General features: G+C 42.7%; 1 protein-coding gene across 2 annotated transcripts in view; it reads left to right on the top strand.

The window, feature by feature from the left end:
- The first annotated feature begins 592 nt into the window (after positions 1-592).
- Positions 593-21,799, top strand: part of CHN1 (chimerin 1) — a 105,697-nt gene continuing 84,490 nt past the window's right edge. Inside the window, exon 1 of one of the 2 annotated variants that reach the window (XM_032989679.2) lies at positions 593-767. In XM_032989679.2, the coding sequence (XP_032845570.2) occupies positions 659-767 (109 nt within the window). In that variant the 5' untranslated portion in view covers positions 593-658. Of the gene's footprint in view, positions 768-12,232; positions 12,257-21,799 lie in introns of those variants that run through there. The other variant, XM_032989680.2, reaches the window with a different exon arrangement.

Raw genomic sequence — 21,799 nt, 5'->3', positions numbered from 1 at the left:
AAATTTTTATCTGGCTTTAAAAAAGTCACGTCTTCCACACGACCGTTGGTTCTTCTCCTGTACCGGGTAGGCGCAGACCTGCCAAGGCTAAAAGGGTAGAGGCCGGGCCGCCCGCCGGGGGCAGCCCGCTCCCCCGGGGCTGGTTTCCACAGAGCATCTCCTCAGCGGAGCGGAGCCTCCCGGGACGGCCACAGCGGGTGCCCGTGGGACGGGCTGGGCTCTGCCGGTGCCACGTACGTGCGAGGGGACAGCGGCCCCGGAGCGGCCCGGCCGCCCCGCCTGAGGGGCCGACGCTTCCCTTTGTGCCCCGGCGGGCCGGCCGCGTTGCCATGGGAACCGTCCCGCCGGCTGCGGCGGGAGGAAGGCGGGTCGTGTGGCGGCGCAAGATGGCTCCCCGAGGCGGCGGGCCGCAGCGTGAGCGCGAGCGGGGGACGTGGGGGGGGGGGGGGGGCGGCGGCGGCGGCGCCGGGGAGTTCCCCGCCGCGGCCGCGCGTCCCCGGCCGTCCCGTTGCCCCCCTCCCTCCGCCCCCGTCCTGGGGCCCTGCCCTCTCTTCCCCGCCGCCTGCGGCCGCCCCGCCCCGCGGCAGCGGCCGCCGCTGCCGCGGGGCGCCCTGACAGCCCCGCGTCCAACTTGTATTGCAGGCGCGCCCCGCCGCTGATGCGAGAGCCGCCGCGCCAATGCCAGCCCCGCGCCGCCCGGCCAGCCCCCGCCGCCCCCCGGGCCCGCCCCGCCGCCGCTGCCGCCGCGATGGCTCTGACCTTGTTCGGTGAGTAACCGCCGCCTCAGCCCGGTGGGCGCGGGGCTGCCGGCCCCCATTGTCTGCCTCACGGCAGCGCCTGGGCGTGGGCGCCGGCCCGGGGGGCTGCCGCAGGCCGGGGCCCGCTGCACCGCCCCACGCCCGCGGGTGGCTGTGGAGAATAACGCGCCCCGCGGGCCGGGAGGGGGGGCAGCCCCCGGGGCCGGCCGCGGCGTGGGCTCGGGCTGTGGGGCGCGATGCGCAAATAAAAGTTACGGCGCCTTCAGCAAGCCCCCCCGGTCAGCGAGGAGCTGCGCGGCGAAGCCGTGGGCTGGCTAACGAGGGACCCCCCTCTCCTGGGAGCGGCGGGGTACGGGGCTTAATTGCCCGTAACGATCGGATGCGTTTCTGTAATTGTGTTTAATAGCACAGATCCATGGAAGGACGGTTTCAGGAGGTTGTGAGTGCTGCTGCGGTTGGCTTCACAGCCTGAGACAGAGTAGTGGGAACCAGCCTGTGAAAACTGTAGTTTTAACTGTTGAACATGTGGGTTCCCTTAAGTATGGTTATTAAGCTTGCTTATGCTTAATATGCTTAATTTTACAGTGGGGGAAAAAAAAAAAGCTACAAACTGCTTCTAGTAACACTAAGTAAATGCAACAATGAAAAGGAAAGCAGAAATTAGCATGACTAACATCAGTACAGTATTAACAGGATAATCAGGATACTCTTTCTTGTAAGAAGCTCATGCACCAGAAGTGATTTCTAGTAAATAGGTTTAAGCAATGAAATTAAATCTATTCTCAGTGTTTAGACTGAGGATTTTACGTCCCACATAAACAAATTACTTGTCTTCATTCATCTCGTGATTCTTGGGCTGGTACAGTCTCTTAAAAGAATAAAAGTGATTTCATGGGTTTTCTTAAAATTTGACACCTCTTACATTATTGTGGTATATTAAGCATCATCTAAAAACAAGTTTAGCACATGTTGCAAGATAGTTCTCCATAGATAAAATCTATGTGGTATTGGATTTAGCTACAGTGCTGTCACTTATATTTATATTTCCTTCCTGAGTCTTTCCAGGATGTAAAAGGTGGTAAGTCATAGCTCATAGTGAAGCAAACCGTCTCTGTCATTAAAGGCCTGATCTTGTTACTGAGTTCACGTGAGCCCCTTGACTTTTGGAGGGGTCAGCGCAGGTACAGGGGGCCCTTCACGTTGGCAGTTGCAGGGCGGTCATCAAGCTCTTGAATTTAGAAGAGCAAGTGAACATAATGCTCAAATGGCAGATTGGCTTTTGTGAAATAGACTACTGTGCGTATTGCATTGTATCATTGTAACTTCACCTTGTCAAAAAAAGGTGTAGATTGTTGCACAGGCACTCGATGTAAATATCTTAGTTGTCCCCAACTGAAAATCAAATTTTTACGCTGTTGAAAATACACATATTTCCCATGGTGAGTAGGTAATGTGTCACTATAATATTTGGCTGCAAAAAATAAGAATATGTTCATTTCAGATTTTAAATAAAGTGGCATTTCTAAGTCAGGTACCTGCTTTTTTAAGCTAAACTGATTCTTTTTAAATTCACATGTATTTTAGCTACTTACTGACATTTTTCTATTCACATAAATTTGCATTACAAAGTAAATTGAATTAGATGTTTTGTGTGCTATCATGCCTGTTATTAGAGTAAATTACATTGATACATGTAAAAGATAATGAGCAAAGATAAGATAGAGTGGGGTATCCTGCTGTGTATAGGTTTTAAACAAAATCTTGCCAAGGGTAAAACGTCAAGATTTCACCCTTTTAAGAAAACACTAAGTGACAATAAAACAATGCAACAAATAAGGCTAATGTGTGTCAACAGATGAATGTGGTGCCTTTCATAAATGTAAAAGCTTTAGAGTGAGTAGTCTTAAACTGTGAACGAAAGAGTATGAGTGGGAGTTGTGTAAATGCAGACAATGTGCAGTATGTTTGCAGATGAGGTTGTGATTAATTTACGGTTGAATTAGCACATTTTAGTGTGTTGCTGTGTGTCCTCTGAGCCGAGGTAGCTTGCCACACTTTCTCTCTTAGCATACAACATGCTTGCTTTGAACTTCAGGAGCGGTGTTCAGCCTTTATCTCAAATTTGGCTGCCTGTGGGTAGTTGCATTTTCAGTTACTGCACCACAGTTGACCCATAGTAACTCATTAAAAATGTAACTCACAGAAGAGTGGGTTTTAACTGGTTTCAGTGTAAACCCCTACCAAACCAACATCAGCAAGTCTGGGGAAAGGCGGAATATATGTACCTAAATTAATGTATCTGTTTTGAGGGATTAAGCAGCTGTAACAGTACCATTTCAAATTCACACCTATCTTATACGGGTAAAACTGTCCTGAGCAAACAGGTCCTGAGGGAGGTGTTTGCTTTGGTTCTAATCACTTACATAAATTCTAGGCTCAATGCTGCATTTTTTCTTTATATAATCTGTAATGGTATATCACACTGAACCAAATTTCACACATTCTGGGGCTGCTTCTAATAGGATGTGCTACAAAGCATGTAAATTTACCAAGTTCGCTGGGTTCCCTTTCAATTAATGTGTGTATGTGTGTGAGCACAGCGAGAGAGAGGAGAGGGATGGGAAATGTCATAACATGCTTTCTCCATGCTCTTGATACTGTTTTATGGCTTTTTCAGTGCATAGTCCACAGACTGTACTAAAAGGAGACAGGACTAGAGAGCGGGGTGACACTGTGGATTATGGATTAAAACAGACATGAGGTTATCAGGCAGTTGAAAGGTCAGGTATTTTTCCTACTTGGCAGAGTGGTTGGGAGTTTCCTGTTCCTGTTGGCAGTTGCCCTTTGCTGCTGTCCTCAAAGCAGCACCACGTAGCTGCTGGAGCACTAACTGCACTTTGCCCCTTTGAGGTGACACCTTGAGACTCTTTGGAAAGTTGGTTGGGGAAAAGAGCTTCTGGAGTATCAGCAGCATTCTTCTGCTACAGAAAAGGACTGTTACCCTTGGGTTGTATGTGTCTCCTGACTTCTTATTCCTTTTCATTTACAGTTTATTGTCCAGATTATGAGGCAACATTAAAGCACAAAGGAGGAAAATGTTAAGACTCTTTACTTTCTCAGTCTTAGTTATTTTAAAGTCCTTTTCTTCATCTTGTCATATTCTCCAAGTCATGACCTTCCAAGGTATCCTGTGCTGACTGTTGGCTGTATGGGAGGTGGTAGGGAGCTGCCCATGTTTCTGCAGCACAGTGGTACAGCTGATGAGTCTGTGTGTGGCGAAGGTAATGAGGCAGAGGAGGTCAACTGCTCCACATAGATGGAGAGGAAGAGCAGCCCCTGTTAGAAGCAGAGATGGGAGAGCATGGAAGTTGTTGGCTGAAAACATACCTCTTTTTCCTATCAACCACATCAGCCACTTCAGGCAAAAGTGTCATCCCAGCAGGGTTCATAATTACACAGTTACAGTGGCAGAAATGGCCTGTTGTGACCATAGGTGGTCACCCATATGTGACATGGCTTTTTGTGATGCCAGTAGAAGTAGGGTTTCACCAGTGCATTGAGACTGTGTTCTAGTGACCAAGCACTTAGAGTGCAGGTTTGATCTAACAGAGGAAAGCAGATTCTGCACTAGGACCGCATCAGCGGAAGACAGTCAGTATATCTGAGAAGTAAAAAAAAAAGTGCTGCCTGATCCTGTTGTTTGTTGCAAATAATAGATGCGATTAATTTGATATCCATATTAGTGAATTGCCTACCAAGAGTTAGCGGGGATTTTAAAAACGTCTTTGTCCACAAAACAGTGCAGACTTTCATGCCTGTTGTGTATAAACGTCTGGAACTTGAGTAGCTGTCCAGTTCTAGTGCTGCTGTTCGCCCTACGGTAGACTCACGTTCCCTTACAAAAGGTGCTGGTGATTGCAACTGTAGCCTCTTTTTTCTCTTTAATCATTTCTTTCTGCCTGCTGCAGCAGCTGGTGTCCTCCTCTGCTGTTGCAGCACGAAGTCCAGTGGCTTCATGCCCAGCCTTTGTGGAGCTGGGCTGAAGCCGCTTGCCCGGTTTAGCAGGGAAGCAGCTTCAGCTTCCAGATACCCACCGGTTCTGCTCTGCTGAATCCCTGCAAGGGGTAGCAGCTTCGTGGAGGCAGGAAGAGCAATCAGTTATGTTTCTGTGGTTACACTTCCGAGAGCCCATCTATTAATACCCTAAGCTGTGAGATCTTGCAGTGACGGGGCTGAGGTGTGTGCTGTCATTCCACTTGGATGACTCAAGTGTGGGAAAGATAACAAACAATGCAGAGGAAAAAGGAGGGGAAGTGTTAAGTTATCCCATTGCTACCACTGTTTGCTTGTGTCTCTGAATGTCCTGAGAAGTGTTTAAAGAAAGTCAGCATTGTACTTTGAAAGAAAAATAGCTTTATGTTACATTTTAGTGCTTATGAGTTGTCCTTATGTTTTATGAATTCCCTTTCTGTTCATTTGTTTGCTCATCAATTCTCTTGTGTGAACAAAGGAAGACATTTCAAAATGGCCAGGAGAGATCTTCATGGACATATTTGTCATTAGTTATTCATGCTCTTATCTTCTTGCTCGGAGCCTGCCAGTGGATGAAAACTCACCCTTCTGAATATTGGTGGTTAAGAAATGAGAAGTGAAGCAATTCTCTTTTAATCTTTGAAGTGCTTGCACTCTGACGAGTGGCTGCAGATGAATGGGATTAGAGACAGAGCTGTAGTCAGCATGACAGTTATGGTTATTTAAGGAGATGATGAACAAGGGCATTTTTTAGAGTAATTTATAAAGAAAATATCAGATGAAAAGAAACATGTGATACGCTGCTACAGGCAGGAAGGGTAGCGACAAAGAAACCAATTATACCTTCATTTCAGGTGTCTGTACATTGTTGAAAGAGCACGCAAATACTAATTTACCAACTTAACAGAATTCCTTGAATTCCTTTCCACAGCTGTGAGCTCTGGTGTCATACCGCACAGAAGTAATTTTCTATGAATCTATTTACTACTATGAGTATGAAGCAAACCTTTTGAAGTAAGTTCTTCCGTGCTTGAAATGCTTAATTAAAAAATGACTATTTTAAGTTCTATGAATCAGTGAGTACTGTTTTCCATGCAAACTGTACTTACTGTCTTGCAGCTGCTTTGAAAGGTAGGGTATGCTTATGTTGTTACAAGCACATATTTTCTAATGTGAAAATCGTAAAAAGAGAAATCAATTAATTGTTCTCTAAATTTTTTTTCTTGCGTAGGGAAGGCTTTTTAAAATTTAGAGTGCTTAGTTAGCTTAGTCACAGGTACATAGAAAGTAAATGTTCCTCTAAAAAGAGGCTCACAACAGGTAATGCTTGCAGATGCTCTGCAGGATAGAAAATACTCAATTAATCTGCTTATTTCTTGTCTTATGTGCAGAGACTTCTAGGAACAGGAGTTAAACAGATCACACATAGTTCAAATTGTTCTCCTCTGTATTTTTATATGTGGCCCTGAACTACACTCAAAACTTATGGCTAATTGTGATGGTAAAAGTTTACTGCAGAGCCCCTTAACTGAAGAGTCCATTTGTCCCAGAAAAGTGTTCTTTGGATCTGTTCCTTAACTGGAGTAGGTAATGGAAGTTTGTTCATGGAATTGGGGCATTTATTGTAGGGCTTTTGTCACTACAGGGAACATAAACGTGAGTGCTATAAGAATGGTATCCATTGTTGCTGCTTTTAGGCCAAAAAAAATGCATAAAGGACATCATTGCTCATCTTATGCTCTTGAAGTGGTTTTCAAAGTGAATACGTACCCCACACTACACTGCCTATGCTAGATTTTTTTCACCAGTAAAACAGCAAATTCCAAGTGATCTTTTTAACGTGGTCACAGTAGATGCTCTTGAAGTGTTTAGCCCTTGCTTAAAATACTTGGGCTTCCTTCAGTACCAACTGACACAGGCTAATTTTAAAGGAGATTTAAGCAATTCAACATCTAGTCACAATAGGAACTTCAAATAGCCTAATTAGACAAAACAATTTAGGGACATTGGTACAATGTTTGTGGGGTTTTTTAACAAGATTTAAAAATGAAGGTGATTTGTTAAAAATGGAGATTATGTTAGAGAGAAGCTTGATCTTCTAACTCCCATTCATGAATCTGGGCGGGAAAGTGTCCAAGTGCTGAGAATCATAAGACTATTTTCTTGCTAGATAAGATTATTTTTTTGCTAACCCTACCTAATTTATAGAACCTAATGAAGCAAATAAAGAGAGCAACCTTGAAAAGGTTTTGCTGGCAATGCAGTCTCAAGAAAGAATCGAAAGGAAACCCTCTGTAGGAACTGGGAAAGGAGGATGGATCTATTAACTAGTAAATTGGTATCAATTGATCAAAATATCAGAGAGGTGACACTAACACAAACAAGGATGAAAAAATTCAGTCATGGCTTCTCAGCTTAGTGCTTAAAAGGGTGTTTCATGCAGTGGCTGGTGTAAAGTTGTGTTTTCTATTAATTGTGAATATTGTATAAGAATGTTAAGAAATCAGAGGTTTGAGGATTCTTGCTGAAGCTGGAAGGGGCAAATCCGATTGTGTGCACAAGTAATAAATTCAGATGAGGTTTTGAAATTTTCTCCAAATAGATTCTTTGGAATATCATCAGCTCAGGTACACCGCTGAATGAATGCATACCTTTTGTCCTTGGCATGAAGTGATCTGCTAGGAAGTAGAGACAGTCTCCTCAGAACAGTATCTCATCCGATGGTGTTGAAGTGAAATACACTCTGGATCCGAGGCTCCAGGAAGAGTTCCCAAGCTTTGCTAATGCACGCTTCACGTCAGCTGAAGACTGATGTTTCAGATGTAAATCTGGGTTTTCTTCTATTTCTTTTGGACACAGCTGATCCTTTCTGCCTTGTTGGGTTTGGGGATGTTATTCTCTTACTAACTTTCTTCAGAAGTTCTTAATTGTTTTTTTAGATGTACTAAAAGTTTTCCATGTGATAGAAAGCATGTTTCACTGTCAAGAAAATAATGTGTTTACATACAATGGCAGTACCATGGTTATGACTGAAATACTACTTTAATCAGTAAACTCAAAGCATAAAACTAATATGAGCTTTTTGGAAGACTGTTATTTTTGGCAAATAAAAGCACATGAGTCAGGATCGTCCAAGGGTGCAGGCATAGGTAACTGTTCTGTGCAGTCTAACAGTAAACTGTGTGTTGTTAGACGATTTCTTTTCCTGAGCTTGGGGTTTAGCATCTGCACCTCAGGCTGTTTAGCTGCTCCACCTTGTGGACAGAGACCATACGGTTCTGCAGAAATGTGTCTTCAGATGAAACAGAACAAAACAGACCCAAGACCTGGCCCAAGGGAAGTTTTGTAGTTATTAGAAAAATATGAGATGCCTCCTGCTCCCTTGTATAATCATAAACCGGCTCGGTTGTCATTTCAGTGGGGTGGATTCTGTCTGCCTTGCACACCTTCATAAATGATGGCAGTAGGCTAAATACCTTCTAGACTTTGCCTTTTCAAGTCTGTCTTGAAATAAGGAAAAGTGTCATTTAAAGCCAGTGAAATATTTAGTGTTCTAAAGCATTTAACAATGCTACTAGGACCTTATAATTTCATGGCATCTGGGCCTTGAGCACCCAGCTGGCCAGACCCAAGAAGACACCTGCAGTTCTCCATGCTGTTCCTGAGGATTTAGCTGTAGGTTGGAGTAGTGGGTGAGTGTCCTGGTTCCGGTCAGGGGGGAGGAGGGTTAACCACACCTGTATGGGAAGCCTGAAGTGTTTGCTGTGTGTATGACAGCCTCTCTGAATGTGAAAGAGCCAACTGACATCTGACATTATCTGGCACTAAAAATATTTGTTCATCCTCTGAATGGAAAAAGGTGACATTTCTGAAGTGGTTTCATAGTTTCTGGAAAATGTGCTCATAAAATCCTGTTTATTCCTGTGAGAGTCTGATTTCTGTGATGTATCTTGATACATCAGGCCCTGAATATATTTTTGTCTTTTGCCAGCAGTTCTGTTAGAAGTATTGTGCAGAGACCTGGGGCTACTGTGACTGTCAGGGCTGTTTAGAGCTTCTGGTTAAAATCTTGCTTAATGCTGATAGGATGTGATAATGTGGTCTGGCTTTTCACATGACCAAATTTTAGTTCCTGGGAGACTGCATTAGGAAAACTTCATCCTCTGGTTGTAGACCACTGTCGAGGTTGCAAGCTAGACCTTGCTGCTCACAGTGAGTAGGAAGCTGTGCTTGTGGTCTTGGTCATCTCTGTGAGGAAGCCCACAGTCACATCCATCTCTGCTGCAGGTGGTGGGATCTGGCCCTGCTGAATGCATCACACAGCTGGGGAAGGGTGTTCCTGGTGCTGGTGGGAGGTGGTGATTCCCTCTCCATTGCACTCCTGCTCCCCATCTCTGTCTCCTTCCTGCTTCCTTCATTGCAAGGGCAGCTGCTTATAGGTAGCGTTGCCATTCAGGAAGCTCAAATGAAAACCTAGTTTCTGACTGAATGTCCTGGGGCAGCTTGCTTGTGGGAAATTCCCACTCCACATGTAAAGGTAAAACAGTGTTTCCTAAATACTTGAATTGTTTTGTTGCTCACTGCATGGTGGTATGCTGCTATGGCTAGCAGAGCCACAACTGCAACTATTTAAATTATATAGCAAATACAATAGAGCGTCATGTAGCAACATCTTTGAGTACTGCTGCAGCAATAGAAAAGGAGGCGTGGAATTATTCCTCATGCAGAGTGAATGGGGGACTGTGAAAAATAGAATAATAGTACAGTTCTGAAAAAGAAACCCAGTGCTTTAGTGCAGGACCTAACAGTTCCTTGCTCTTGTGTTGGCAGGGTACGAGGCAGTTTTCTTGATGCTGAATTAGTATCTGATAAGTATACAATCCAGAGCAGACTATAAAAGTTGCTGATAATTATTTGGTAGGGCCAGTCTTCCATGCTTTTTCATCTGCACTTTATGGTTTCCATATGAATCTGGACACAATGCTTCAGTGCAATGTTGGATCATTTTTCATTTAAAAAAGAAAAAAAGAAAACAAAAACCAAAACAAAACAACAAACAGGATGTAGCTCTTCCTCACCTCTGCCTTACTGGCTGAACAGGCACACATGGGTATATCCTTCCAATAAAGGAAGCATGATTTTGACACAGCAATTAATTTTATTGATTTCCTTTTCAGGTTTTTCAAATAGTATATTGATAAATGGAACTGGAAAGTGTTGAAAAAAATCTTCACTGATTTAACAGAAGCAGAGAAGTATTTCATCATAAAATAGTGATTCTTCTTCCTGGTGAGAAAACATTCACAAACTTTGTGTTGCATATTTTTTCAATGCCAAAATTTACATGGTAAAGGAATTACGTCAGGTACATTTTACTGAGAAATAATATTTGTAGTATAACAAGGTAAATAGTTGCAAGTATGTAAAGAAAAATTACCAACTCAAAAAAAAAAACAAGAGAAGGAGAGGAAACTTACCACAGCATTTCTGATGGTGAGATCATGTACTGTTGCTTTACTGTGGTTCTCGGGGATCTCTGGGCTGCACTACGTATCTGCCCGCTTCCACGTGGTGTCAGAGCAAGCTGTGATGACAGCCCCCTCCCAGCACCCTTGCCTGCCCCTCCTCGGTGGCAGAGCAACAAGCTCATCAGTAACTCGGTGGAGCATCTCTTATTCCTTAGCTTGTATTGAAAATATGCTGTATAAGAAGATAGCCCCCCACCTTGATCCACCTCCAACTGCATCAGACCAAAGCAAGATGTTAATTTTGTCCTACCTTGCTGTTCTGCAAGTTCAGAATTCACAGGAGGTGAGACGTAGCCCCTGTGTTGCTGCTGCAACGAAGCATGGCAAGCCCCAGGGTGGGACAGTGTGCTGCACTCCTGGGACGGTCACTCAGAATGCCTCCAAGCATCCTCTGAGATGAGCAAGTCGCAGACTGCTCTGTCTGAGGGAGAGCTCACACTGGCTAACACTGCTGCTAAGCTCGGTGGCATTTTTTTCTGCTTAGTGGAAGGGTCTGTGAGAAGCAGGAAGAGCTTTTTTCTGCTTATTAAATGCTTTGTTGATGGGGTAGCCCTGCTGTTAGTCATGACTCTTGAATGTAAAAACTCTGCCTTTTTTGAAAGGCATCTTCCTTCTCTCATTGCTGTGCAAGAGAAGTCATGGAAGACATGGGCAGGGCTTGCCGTGTCTCAGTGCTGTGTTAGCATTTGCCCTTATTTCTGTACAGAAATCCTGTATATCACAACCTCTGACAGTTGCTTGTAGCATTCTGCCTCCCAGCAGTTCCCATCTAGCCATGTAGGTAGGCCAGGACCATTTTTAAACTATAAACTGGATTTTTGATCTGCTCTCTGTGTGTCTGTCTGTGTTTTCCTGTGCTGCTAATTGCTACGATAGAGTTCTTTTTAAAAGGTCAAAGTGAAGGTAAAGACACCAAGACAGCTGTTACCCAGAGGGGCAATGCTGGCTGGGGGTTTATTGGGTTGGCAAGACGTGGGAATAGAGGCACTGATCTTTGATCTGTAGGATGATCTCATCTACATGGGCCTCTGCTTCTCTCTCCAGAATCTGTTCTATTTTCTGTTTAGATGCCTTGTTCTGTGGGACAAAGTCTGCTTTTCACTTGTGGACTTTCCCGTGGGATCTCAGTTCCAGTAAGGATGCATCAGTATCCCAGAAACGCAGCTAATAATTGTTGAAAACCTCCAGTTTAACATGGTGCCATGATAAAGTTAGAGGTAATAAACCCAAGTTTACATATTTGTGTACCAATTTGTCTGTCTTCTAATTAGTGGAAAAAAAGGAAAGAGAACTTCAAAACAGAGGCAAGAAAACTGTCTGAACTAAATTTCCTGTAGAGGGAAAGAAACTTATGAAGTTAACCAGAAAAAGAATTAGAGGTTATCTCTGAGCATCAGTCGTATTGAGCTTTCTGGCCAGCTTTCCTGTTCTCACTGGCCAGTGACAAACCTTTGTGTTCAGCTCTTACCAGCAGCCTGTTCCTAGCTCCCCTGCTCTGCTTTCATCCTCCCAAACGCAGAGGGAACTGAGGACAAATGGGGGGCCCATGCAGAAAAACCTCTCAGTGCTTGCAGAGCTGCTAAACCACCTTCGAGATGATCATTTGGCTGTTGCTTCAGCCCCACACTGTGCTGGGTGGTGCAGGAGTGGACCCAGAGCACAGCTCCTCGGACTGGACCTCACACCTGCTCTCCTTTCTCTGGTTCCTGCCATGAACCTGCTGAGGAGGAAAACAGTTATGAAAAAGATGGATTTAGTGCTATAAACAGCAAGAGGCTGGTGGGCAAATATCTTTTGCCATAGTTCTTTGATTGCAGTTACAATAGTGAGCCATGGAATTACCAAAAAGGAATGTGAAGTTTTCAGCTTTTCTACCTGGAGCATCCTACTTTGTGTCATTGGAGGCCTCCTGGGTGTTTTATATGAGAACAGGAAGAGGTAAGGAATGATACTTGCATCTTTCAGATTGGGGAAGAGCTCTCAGCAACTGGAGGGTGACTTTTGGAGTTAAAACTTAATTACAATTGAAGAAAAGGCATCCCAACACATTGTGTCCATTTCCCTTTCTCTGACCCTGCCAATAATGTTTTCTAGCAGTTTCCTTCATGACGCTATAAAAAATGATCATAGTTCCAGGCAAGGGTACTTCACTTGGTAGTCTGTCCTCCTCCTTCCAACCATGAGTGTTGATGTGTTGCATCTGTTCTGGAAATAAGGATGTAAATACAAGCCATATTTTTGCATGAGCAATGGTGTGTGTTATTGACGACTGTTTTAGAAAATGAAAAATCTGTTTGTAATAAGAATCATAATAGGTTTGTTATAACTCTGATGGTCTAAGAATTTAAATGGGTCAAGTTTGGGGAAGGAGAGGCAACAGCATCTATTAGACCATCTGACACAGTCAGAGAGAGACGTGCTTTGGAACACGAGTCCATCTTGAGGCCAGTTATAACAGCAGTCAGGAATCAGATCTGCTCTCAATTTTCTTCGGGTGAGTCTGATTTTTGCCCGGGCTGCTAATGGGTGGTTTTGTTTTGTTTTCCTTTTCCCCCAGGAGGCTAATGAATGCACAGCAGCTATCTTGGTCTAAAACGCAAGGGAGAACAAGTTCTCAGCAGATTTTTACCGATAGATAGGGAAGCAGGATCAGTGTTGTGTTCTTTTGTTGTGGTTTGGCTTTTGGTAAAACCACAATGCTCTATTTAAAAGTGGATTTTAGAGCAAGAAGGTGAATGTGTATTCATTACCCTGGTGCTATGTGTGGAAAAAAGAAAAAAATATTCAAGGCAACCAAGCGAACGGTGATAAAACATGCCTCCCCATTTAGCAAATGAGGACATTATGCAATGGATGGAGGGGTTGTATTTCAAAAGTGCCTGAAAGCTCATCCTTTATTGAGGGTCTCTTCTGCTCAACCTTGACTGGACAGACTTCTTATTCAGGGGAGGGGATTAATTTACAGCTAGAAGATACTTTTATACCCTATCATATTGCTCTTTTTCATTATTAGGGGGACTGCTCAGAATATTTGTGTAATCAAGCTCCAATCAATATTCCCTGTTGGATATGTTAGAGAAATCAAGACAAAAACATATTTTTGTGAATGCCTTGAGGCTGTGGCTATAACACTTGTCAGTGGCTTGAAGTTGTGGTAAAACTGATATGCCCCTGTTGGTATTATTAATGCTTGGAAGAAGTAAAACAAGTGATGGGAAATGAGCTCAGTCTCTGTGCAGGCAGACTTTTAAAATAGGAGACAAAGAAGGATTTGTGAAAACAAAAAATGGGAAAGGAAATGGACGGGTAAATGTTTTCTCCTATATTATCCCTTGCCATGGTTGGAATGAGAGCAGTAGTGTAAGAGCAGTAGCCTTAACAGGTATTTCTCCTGGTTTCCAAGCAAACTTCACTGTTCATAATCAAAACAGTGTCTTAAGTGAAAACCAGTCTGGATTTAAACCAGGGAAATTTGATTACAGTGTTCAAGCTTGCGTTACCTGATGTTACTCTGAATTGCTCCAAAGCTTTACTGTGCTGATATAGAAGATACTGGGACAAATTATCTGTCAAATCTAAAAGATGCGATTCATCCAATAAAGGCATATTTTTGTCATTTTTGAACTTACAAAATTAGTTTGCAGAAGACCTTTCAAATAACCCTTAGGGGGGATGGGAAACTGCCTAACTCCTTGATCCAGCACTTCAACACTGCAGCCAGCAGTGAGGTTTTTTTTTTTTAAAAAAAAAAAAATCAACAAGTTGTTTTTCTTTGAAATAGATAAATTGAAGAGGTATATTTGATTTTGACAACATTTTCAGTTGGAAGTTTTTTACTGTGTAAACCAGACATTTCAGGATACCTATGAGTCTATGAGCTATTGTCACACTTGCAGTGATATAAATCAGAGGGTTACAGACAGCTGGTAGCCTGACACTTTTTGTACCTACAGCTAAACCCCAGAGTCATGTCAGGTAGCAGTTCCCCTTGTATCTGTCTTTTCTCAGGAAGTGAAGATGGTGTTCCCAGAAATGTTGAAAATTGGCTGCAGCCTGTTGTCTGGAGGCTGAGACAACCTGCTGGAAACAGAAGACAACCTTAAATTCTGTCTTTGTTAAATGCCCACAAGGTGGCACTTGTCATCTTTTTACCTTTTTGAGGTCTAAATTTTTATGCTTGCATCAACACTAAGAAATTATTTTAGAGGTTTTGAAACTTTTCTCAAACAGCTAACTGTGCTTTCATGGGAGAGGTATTTCCCACCCCTCCATTAAACTGCAGTCTAGAGAAGGAGGACAACAGCTGTGTTTTTCTTATTATCATTGCATATGTGAGAGTTCCAGTTTAAAAATTAATTTTAATTTTTTTTGTTAAAAAGGATTTTTTAAATTTTTGTCATCACTTGTGTAGTCATATACCACTGTTTATCTGATAAAGAGGAGAAAAAATGAATACTTGCTTCCTTTGTTTTGGTTAAATGAAAATCTAGAAACAGATCATTTGCAACCTGGCCTAATCACTTAGAAGATGAGTTCGTTTAACAGCAGCAGTGCCAGTGATAGGAAAAATATTAGTCATTAAAATTTTCCCAACATTCATAAAGAGGCAGTAGTAGTAGACCTGCTAATAAAGGGCATTGAACTTCAGCTGTTTTCAGGGTGTCTCTTATTCAACCCCATTAGAAGCACTCCCACAGAATTTATTGCTGCCAGATCAGACATTTATAGAAACCAGGATGGTAGTGTGATCTTTTTCTCTTTTGCCCTCAAGACTGATGCAATTATTCAGAGCATGCCCTTCTTTAAGCCCCTTCACTTTTGCTGAGAGTGCCTTCTTGTCTCCCACTTGGTCACATAAGAAAAATGGCAGTAGCCCTTGTAGCTTTCCGGGGCATTGTTCACACTAGCTTTCTCTTAATCATTTTTACTCCAGTAATAAATAGAAATCTAATGGTATTTGTTTGGAGTGATAAAAGCAAAAACATGTGAGGACAAAAGAGCAGAGAAAAATAAGTTCTTTCCTATTAAAAAATTTCCTGGGGCACAATGTGTGTGATGTAGTGCCATTCTGCAGCCAAAGGGATGCTTTCATTATCGGTACCTGTTTTCACTGGTTTATATCTTTTTCTTAGATTGTATTGTGCTCTTGTTCTCTTCCCAGATGGGAATGCCTTTAGAAAATGTGAAAAAAATACATTCATCTGTTTCCTTGATTAAATAACACAAACATGGTTTAATTTTAAAAGTCCAAAGCTGACCCCATACATGGGATTTTACGGGCATTCAGGAGTGTAGCTACCTGCACCAAAGGTCAAGGCAAAGGAGTAGAATTTTACATGAGTAGAGTTGTTGCTGGTGACTGTCCCCTCTGCCCACAGGCTTGGGCACATCCCTGTGGATGGATGGTGACTTCCCTGTGTGCCAGCTTCTCCAGGACTGGCCTGGAAACACTTGGGTGCAGTCGAGTGGGCTGCCCAGAACCTCTGCCTGCAAGCGGCCACCCCTGGCAGGAGGCAAACCATGTAAGCTGCAGATAGCAACTTTTTGGACCTAGAGGCCATTTCTCTCTGTGATCAGATGGGGCTTTAGTTTAACACTTAACAGCTACTGTGCTCCGGCTCCCACCAGGGTGGGTTGTGTCGGCAGCCCAGCAGGCTGGGAGCAGGGAGCTGAGAGGGTGCCGGGACACGTGCCGACCTCTTACATCTGCCTGCATGTTAAAGTGAATGCCTGTCTGGTGATTTTTCTCCACCTGGAGAAGGTGGAGAAAATAGATGGTGCTTTATTTGGAAGCTTTTGCGCTGAAGCTCCTTACAGTAATGGTGTCTGCCTGCCTGAGGAAGAGCCTTGACAAGTCTGAAAGTTTTCAAAGCTTTTTTCTTAATTCAAAGGAAATCATGTGCCAAGGATAACATTATAGTAGCATCAAAGACTCAATAACAGTCTAGCAGTATTTGTCATCATTGCTGAGTGTCATCATTGCTGAGTGTCATACAGTATATTGTATATTTGGGAGCTGGGAGAAAACGCGGTGCTCACTGTCTGGGGTATTCTCAGTCCTGCAGGGATCTGCCCATAAACAAAGGAAATTCTGTGATGCGTTAGTTGTAAAACACTGCGTGTTTTCCACATGGGCCCAGGCCATGTGTGCCATCAGGTTTTTCTCATTAATGTCTTTGTTTCTAGGATCTAATAGAACATTACTTTTGAATTAATGTTATTTATTCAGTCACTTTTAAATCCCAACATTTTTTGTAAAATGACAATATAATAGTTTTTATTTAAGAGAAAGGGAATATACCAAAAAGTTGCCTGAGATCTCTTCTAAAACATGCTGTAAGCCCTTGCGAGGTAATTTGGTCAGAAATAATTTGTTACCCCTGTGCTATGGAAAGGCAAAGACAAAGCAAGATTAAGCCAGAGGATCATTTCCCTTTTAATATTCATGTGGAGGCCCCAAATGCTGGAGAAGCTTTTGTTCTAAGGAAACGTTTCATGCAATGCAAGAAGGGTTGACCACATTTTTCTCTCTTCTTTACCGAGCACCGGCTGAAATGAACGCCCCTGCAGCCTTTGGCGGCAGCGTGCGTGGTACCCGGCTTGCCAGGGAGCAGGGGCCGGTTCCTGCAGGACCTCGTGTGACGGGCAGGTAGCCACACACAGCCCTTCTTGCTCTTTGCATCAAGACTCTGCCTCAGCCTGCCACCCTATTACAGACTGTCATTTAATTTACTGGCAGCTGACAGCAGAGGTGTAGAAGAGGGGTGGAGAGAGGCTTTGTGGGAAAAAAATGTGGATCCCAAGGTCTCATCTAGGAGTGACAAAAAAGGCCTTTGGTGTGTGCCCTTCCTTCTTCAGTACACATGCAATAGACAGGAATATTCTGGCCATTCTTTGCACCCTCTGCCCTGCTGCCCCATCTCCGGGAGCTGCCTGCCGTCACTTTCCCCTCCTATGCCTGTGCAGGGACTTCTGCAAATGCTTCCAGCACTGCTGGGTGCTGCCATAGCCAGTGATCAGTTTCTCCTATCTACCCTGAAACCATAGTATTGTAGCCCATCTGTTTTACTATCGCTGCCTAGGGCGGTGGCTGTATTCATCCTTTAATTACCTTAATGCTGTTTGAGTTTTATTTTGGTTGGAGTGCATAAAAACCTTAGCTGCTAGGGCCTGCTTGGCTGCTGCTTAAAACATTTTGTGAAGGCTTGGGCTTAGTTTCCGAAATGCCCTGAAAAACAGAGATGAAATTACATTTTCTGTTCAACTGTGCTGGTTTTGTGGCTTGAGAATCTCATCAGCAAATAAATTATGGCTTTATTTCTCTAAGTCGAGTGATTTTATGTGCATCCTTTGGGCATAGAGAAGGTGCTAACAAGCAATATTTTGAGGCTGAGGAGGAATTTTCTAGAACTTGTTTTTTGGGCACAAAAAGGAGTCTGCTGTATGGGTCAGCAAATGACCATGTCTGCTGCTCATGCATCTCTCCACGAGTTAAATTTTGACACATGCTGCTGCCAAACAAAGCAAGATTAGCATTGTAAAACACATGCTAATGCTTATTGGTTAGTGCTTAGGCCATGTCTTACAGAAGAACGTTTTATACTTTCTTGCATCTTTTGCACATTTATGACTTACATGATTCCTTGGTCCAATATCGGTTCAGAAAACATGAAATTGGATTTTCTTCTGATCATGTTGGTGTTTGATCCACATGGCTAAGAACTGGCCTCTTCCACCAGGTTCACCACCTGTGGCCTCACCTGTGTTCAGTAGGGTTAATGCCATATAAAATCAGTTTGGGGTACGTGCTCCTATGTTACCAGATAGCTGGTTATTTCCTCTCAGACAGTGTTAAACTAATCTCCAGCATGATGTTACAGATCACAGTGCTACAGGGAATGACATACAGTAGAAGAAAAATAAAACTGAATTCTCTACAGAAAATCTCACAATAAGTCCTAAATTGCTTTATGGGTTTACCATGCATAGTTAAGCTGCTGATGCTCTACCCTAGAGCTGGCTGATCTTCAGTGGGGAGAGAGAAAGAACCATTTCAAGCAGAGGTAAACATTTTTATTCTTTCTATAAAAGGAATACACAGAGACAAGCAGTCTAAACAGTTTGAGGCAATAGTAACAGTTTTTGTGTCTGCAGTTAAAATGTACACTCTGAAAGTACTACAGTTGTCCAGATTTATATAAGGGCTAAAATGGAAATGGGTAAGAAAAAAGGAAAATAACGAAGGGAAATGCTATGTTGTAATGTCACAATTAGTCACATTTGTGTTTATGGAAAAATCTGAAATGCTGTCGTAGCATTTGTGTCTGTATATGAACTTCTGAATGGCTGTGTGATTTTCTACTGGCAGAAGCCCTTTTCTGTGCAAGCATGTATTTCTGATGATCACTCTGTACTTTTCACTTCTTAATTGCAGATGGTTCACACCCAAGATGGATAGTTTCCTTTTTGTTTCATTAATTCATGTGCTTAAAGGAGGGCATGCTGGGCTCAGAAAGCACCACTCCTGCCCCTCTGTGATATTTCTGCCTGTAAAGGGGCTGTTGCCAGAAGCTGCCTGTTGTGCTGTTCTGGGGTTCTCTGCCTGTTTTCTCTACATTTAGGCAAATTTGAAGGAAGCCTTGCACAGAGATGAGATGGCTTGAGAATGAGATGCTGAGGAGATACAGTGGGCTGGGTAGGTGAGTTGTAGCAGTGGGGAGCAAGCCAGAGTGTTGCTCAGAGATGAGGGGAGAGGGCCTGTGTGCAGATGAAGATTACTAAGGCTGGGGGAAGGCAAAGTCCTGGAAAAGAGAGGACAGTGTGTTTGGGAGGAAAGAAGATGACTGCAAGAAAGTGCTGAGAATTGTTTAAGAATAGGGATCACTTGTGTCCTTGTCCATTGGAGAGAGGTGGGCTGGCAAACCCTTAGTCTTGGAGAAGCTGAGAGACAGATAACCTGTCACACAGGGTACTCAAGAAATATAGGTCTATGCCTGAACTGGAGGCAGCAGCGATTATGGTTCTGTGATAAGGTGCTTGCTTTGAAGATGAGTTTGATTTTGATATTGGTTCAAGAGCAAAAACTGATTCTAGAAGCTAAAGGACTGTAAATGGATTTTCATGTGTCCTGCAGCATTGTTTCTCCCACCCCTTTATCTTGCATATAACTTTGGGTCTCAGTGGGATTTCAAGCGATGTATCACTTTAAGATATTCTTACTCTTTCTTTACACATACACAGATATTTACACTATGACAGGTCTATTTAGGAGCTTAAAAGTACAGGTTTGGGCATACAGCCATTTCTTTTTCTAATCTATTCCAGGCTGGAAAATTATTAGATACCAGTATAGATTCAGAGTAAAGAATTTGAAGAAGTCCCATTGTATTATGTAAAAATAAAATCTTATACATATACCCTTCTAATTAGAGCAAAATTCTGAAGAATTAGCAAGCTGGCATTGCTTGGGATAGTGGGATATTGTGAAACATTTTAACTTTTAATGGTTGGGAAGACTATTCAGCACCAGTATCTGTCAGTTTGAAACTGGGCTGAGTTTGAAATTGCCATTTGTGTACATGGACAAAGTGCCTGATCTAAAATGTACTTGCTGATGAGAGTTGCCCTCATGCTGAAAAGCTTGCCAATGCTGGTAGGATCAGTTTATGCATTTATGTTTTCTGTAGAGCTCCAGACCTTTGGAGAAGAGCAACTTTAAGCTGAATTGCATCTCACTTAAGGCAGAAAGTACAGTTAAGATAAAACATGATGCACAGCTTGTAGAAAATTATTTTATTTTATCGTGGAAACATTTAGCAGAGCTGAGATACTGTGCTGATGGGAGCTGTAGAAAATCTGAGAACTGACAGCATAGAGTTTATTGCGTTAATTAGAAAGTGGTACAGTGTTAGTGAGAAAATGTATTTTGGGTTCAGCACTTTCTGTGGGTTTTTTATCATGCCTTAAAGTGCTTTTTGGGTACTTTGGATGCCTAATTGGAGATGCTGTATTTGGAAGCCTGCGATATCTGCAAATCAAGCCTTTTTCCTAATAATGCATTTCAAAATACTGATGATGTGTTAAATGGGACCGCATTGATTAATCTTTAAAAACAGATAACTAAAAGACTGGTCTGATGCTTATGCTCATTCTATTTTATCTTTGTGGAGTGGTTTGAGCAATAGAAACATTCTTGCACAGAAGCAAACACTACAGGCCCTCTGCTTCATGGTTGTAACTGCACTGTACTTGCTGCTACAGTGTTTTATATCAGATAACGTGGTTTGTTTTGGGTTTGTTTTTTTTAAAATCATAATAGCAATGACCTTTTGTTTTTTTCATTACCTCACGTGGGATAGCCAGAGGGTATTCTCACACTGTAAAGGCAGTAAAACTCACTGACAGATTTTCTAACAAAATCCTTGTGCACAGCTGCATAACATAAATCATTCCTTCCAATTTTGGAATGTTAAATGTTTGTTGTATGAAAGTTACTGCTGTTCTTGCCTGACTTTAACAAGGCTTAGGGTTTTTTGTTTGGCACAAATATTGTTGCTTTTCAGTTTTATAATCATGCTGCCCTTAGTTGTAACAATTATATGGCTTGAGTGCGAGCAAGTATAGGTTAGACTGCCAAGATATGTGTATTTTCATAACAGTCAGCTCATATTTTACCAATACAGTGTGTGTTTTCCTTTACTTAAATTATTTATTTGTAAATTCAATTGCTGCAGATATTACCAAAAAACAGACTATAGCAAAAGAAAATTCAGCTAGTGGGATAGGAGTTGTCTTCTGGGACTAAACCCATTATTTTTACTTAAAAGTTTTGCCCTTTTTCCATGTGACATTGCAGTGCTAAGGATCACATTACAATGTTTCTGGAATGAATCGACTTGCACTGCCTTAATTAAAAGTATCAAAGTAGGAATGAATACCCATGGCTGCATCTGTTGCTGCTGATTTTCTTTTGTTGCTGTAGTACAGCGTGGGCTGCTGAAGGTCTCTGTGCAGATTTGAGGTGCTCTGGCCGACCCCCAGGCTGTGGTAGGGCATCTACAGGATCTTCCAAAGATCAAAACCCATCATATTCTGGGGGATGGCAGTTTGACCAAGTGCTGCCTTAATAATAAAGTCCATAATGAATTCAATTTATAAATCCCACTGCCACTGAGGTAGTCCATAAGGACTGCACCCTCTTCATGCATAGTGCTAAAATATATAGTGGTAAAAAATTGAGCGAAATGATAACTCAAGCAGGGCAGAGAACGTGCTGACTGGGTCTGGGGAGGGTCTGGGCAGGTCTGTGCCAATTAAACTGGAAAATATCTCATTCCACTAAGCTTTAATTTAGAGATATTTTGATATGACTGTAGATGGGAGAGATGGACTCTAGCAAGTATATGAAGAAGGCAGATTGCTTATCCTAAGGGGAGGGAAAGTAAAATCCTTTTCCAGCTTAAGGCTCAGTTTTGGAGGTCT

The sequence above is a fragment of the Tyto alba genome, unplaced genomic scaffold, assembly GCF_018691265.1.
Source record: "Tyto alba isolate M040663 unplaced genomic scaffold, T.alba_DEE_v4.0 Super-Scaffold_7, whole genome shotgun sequence".
Taxonomy (NCBI): domain Eukaryota; kingdom Metazoa; phylum Chordata; class Aves; order Strigiformes; family Tytonidae; genus Tyto; species Tyto alba.
This window is presented reverse-complemented; position numbering and strand designations above follow the sequence as displayed.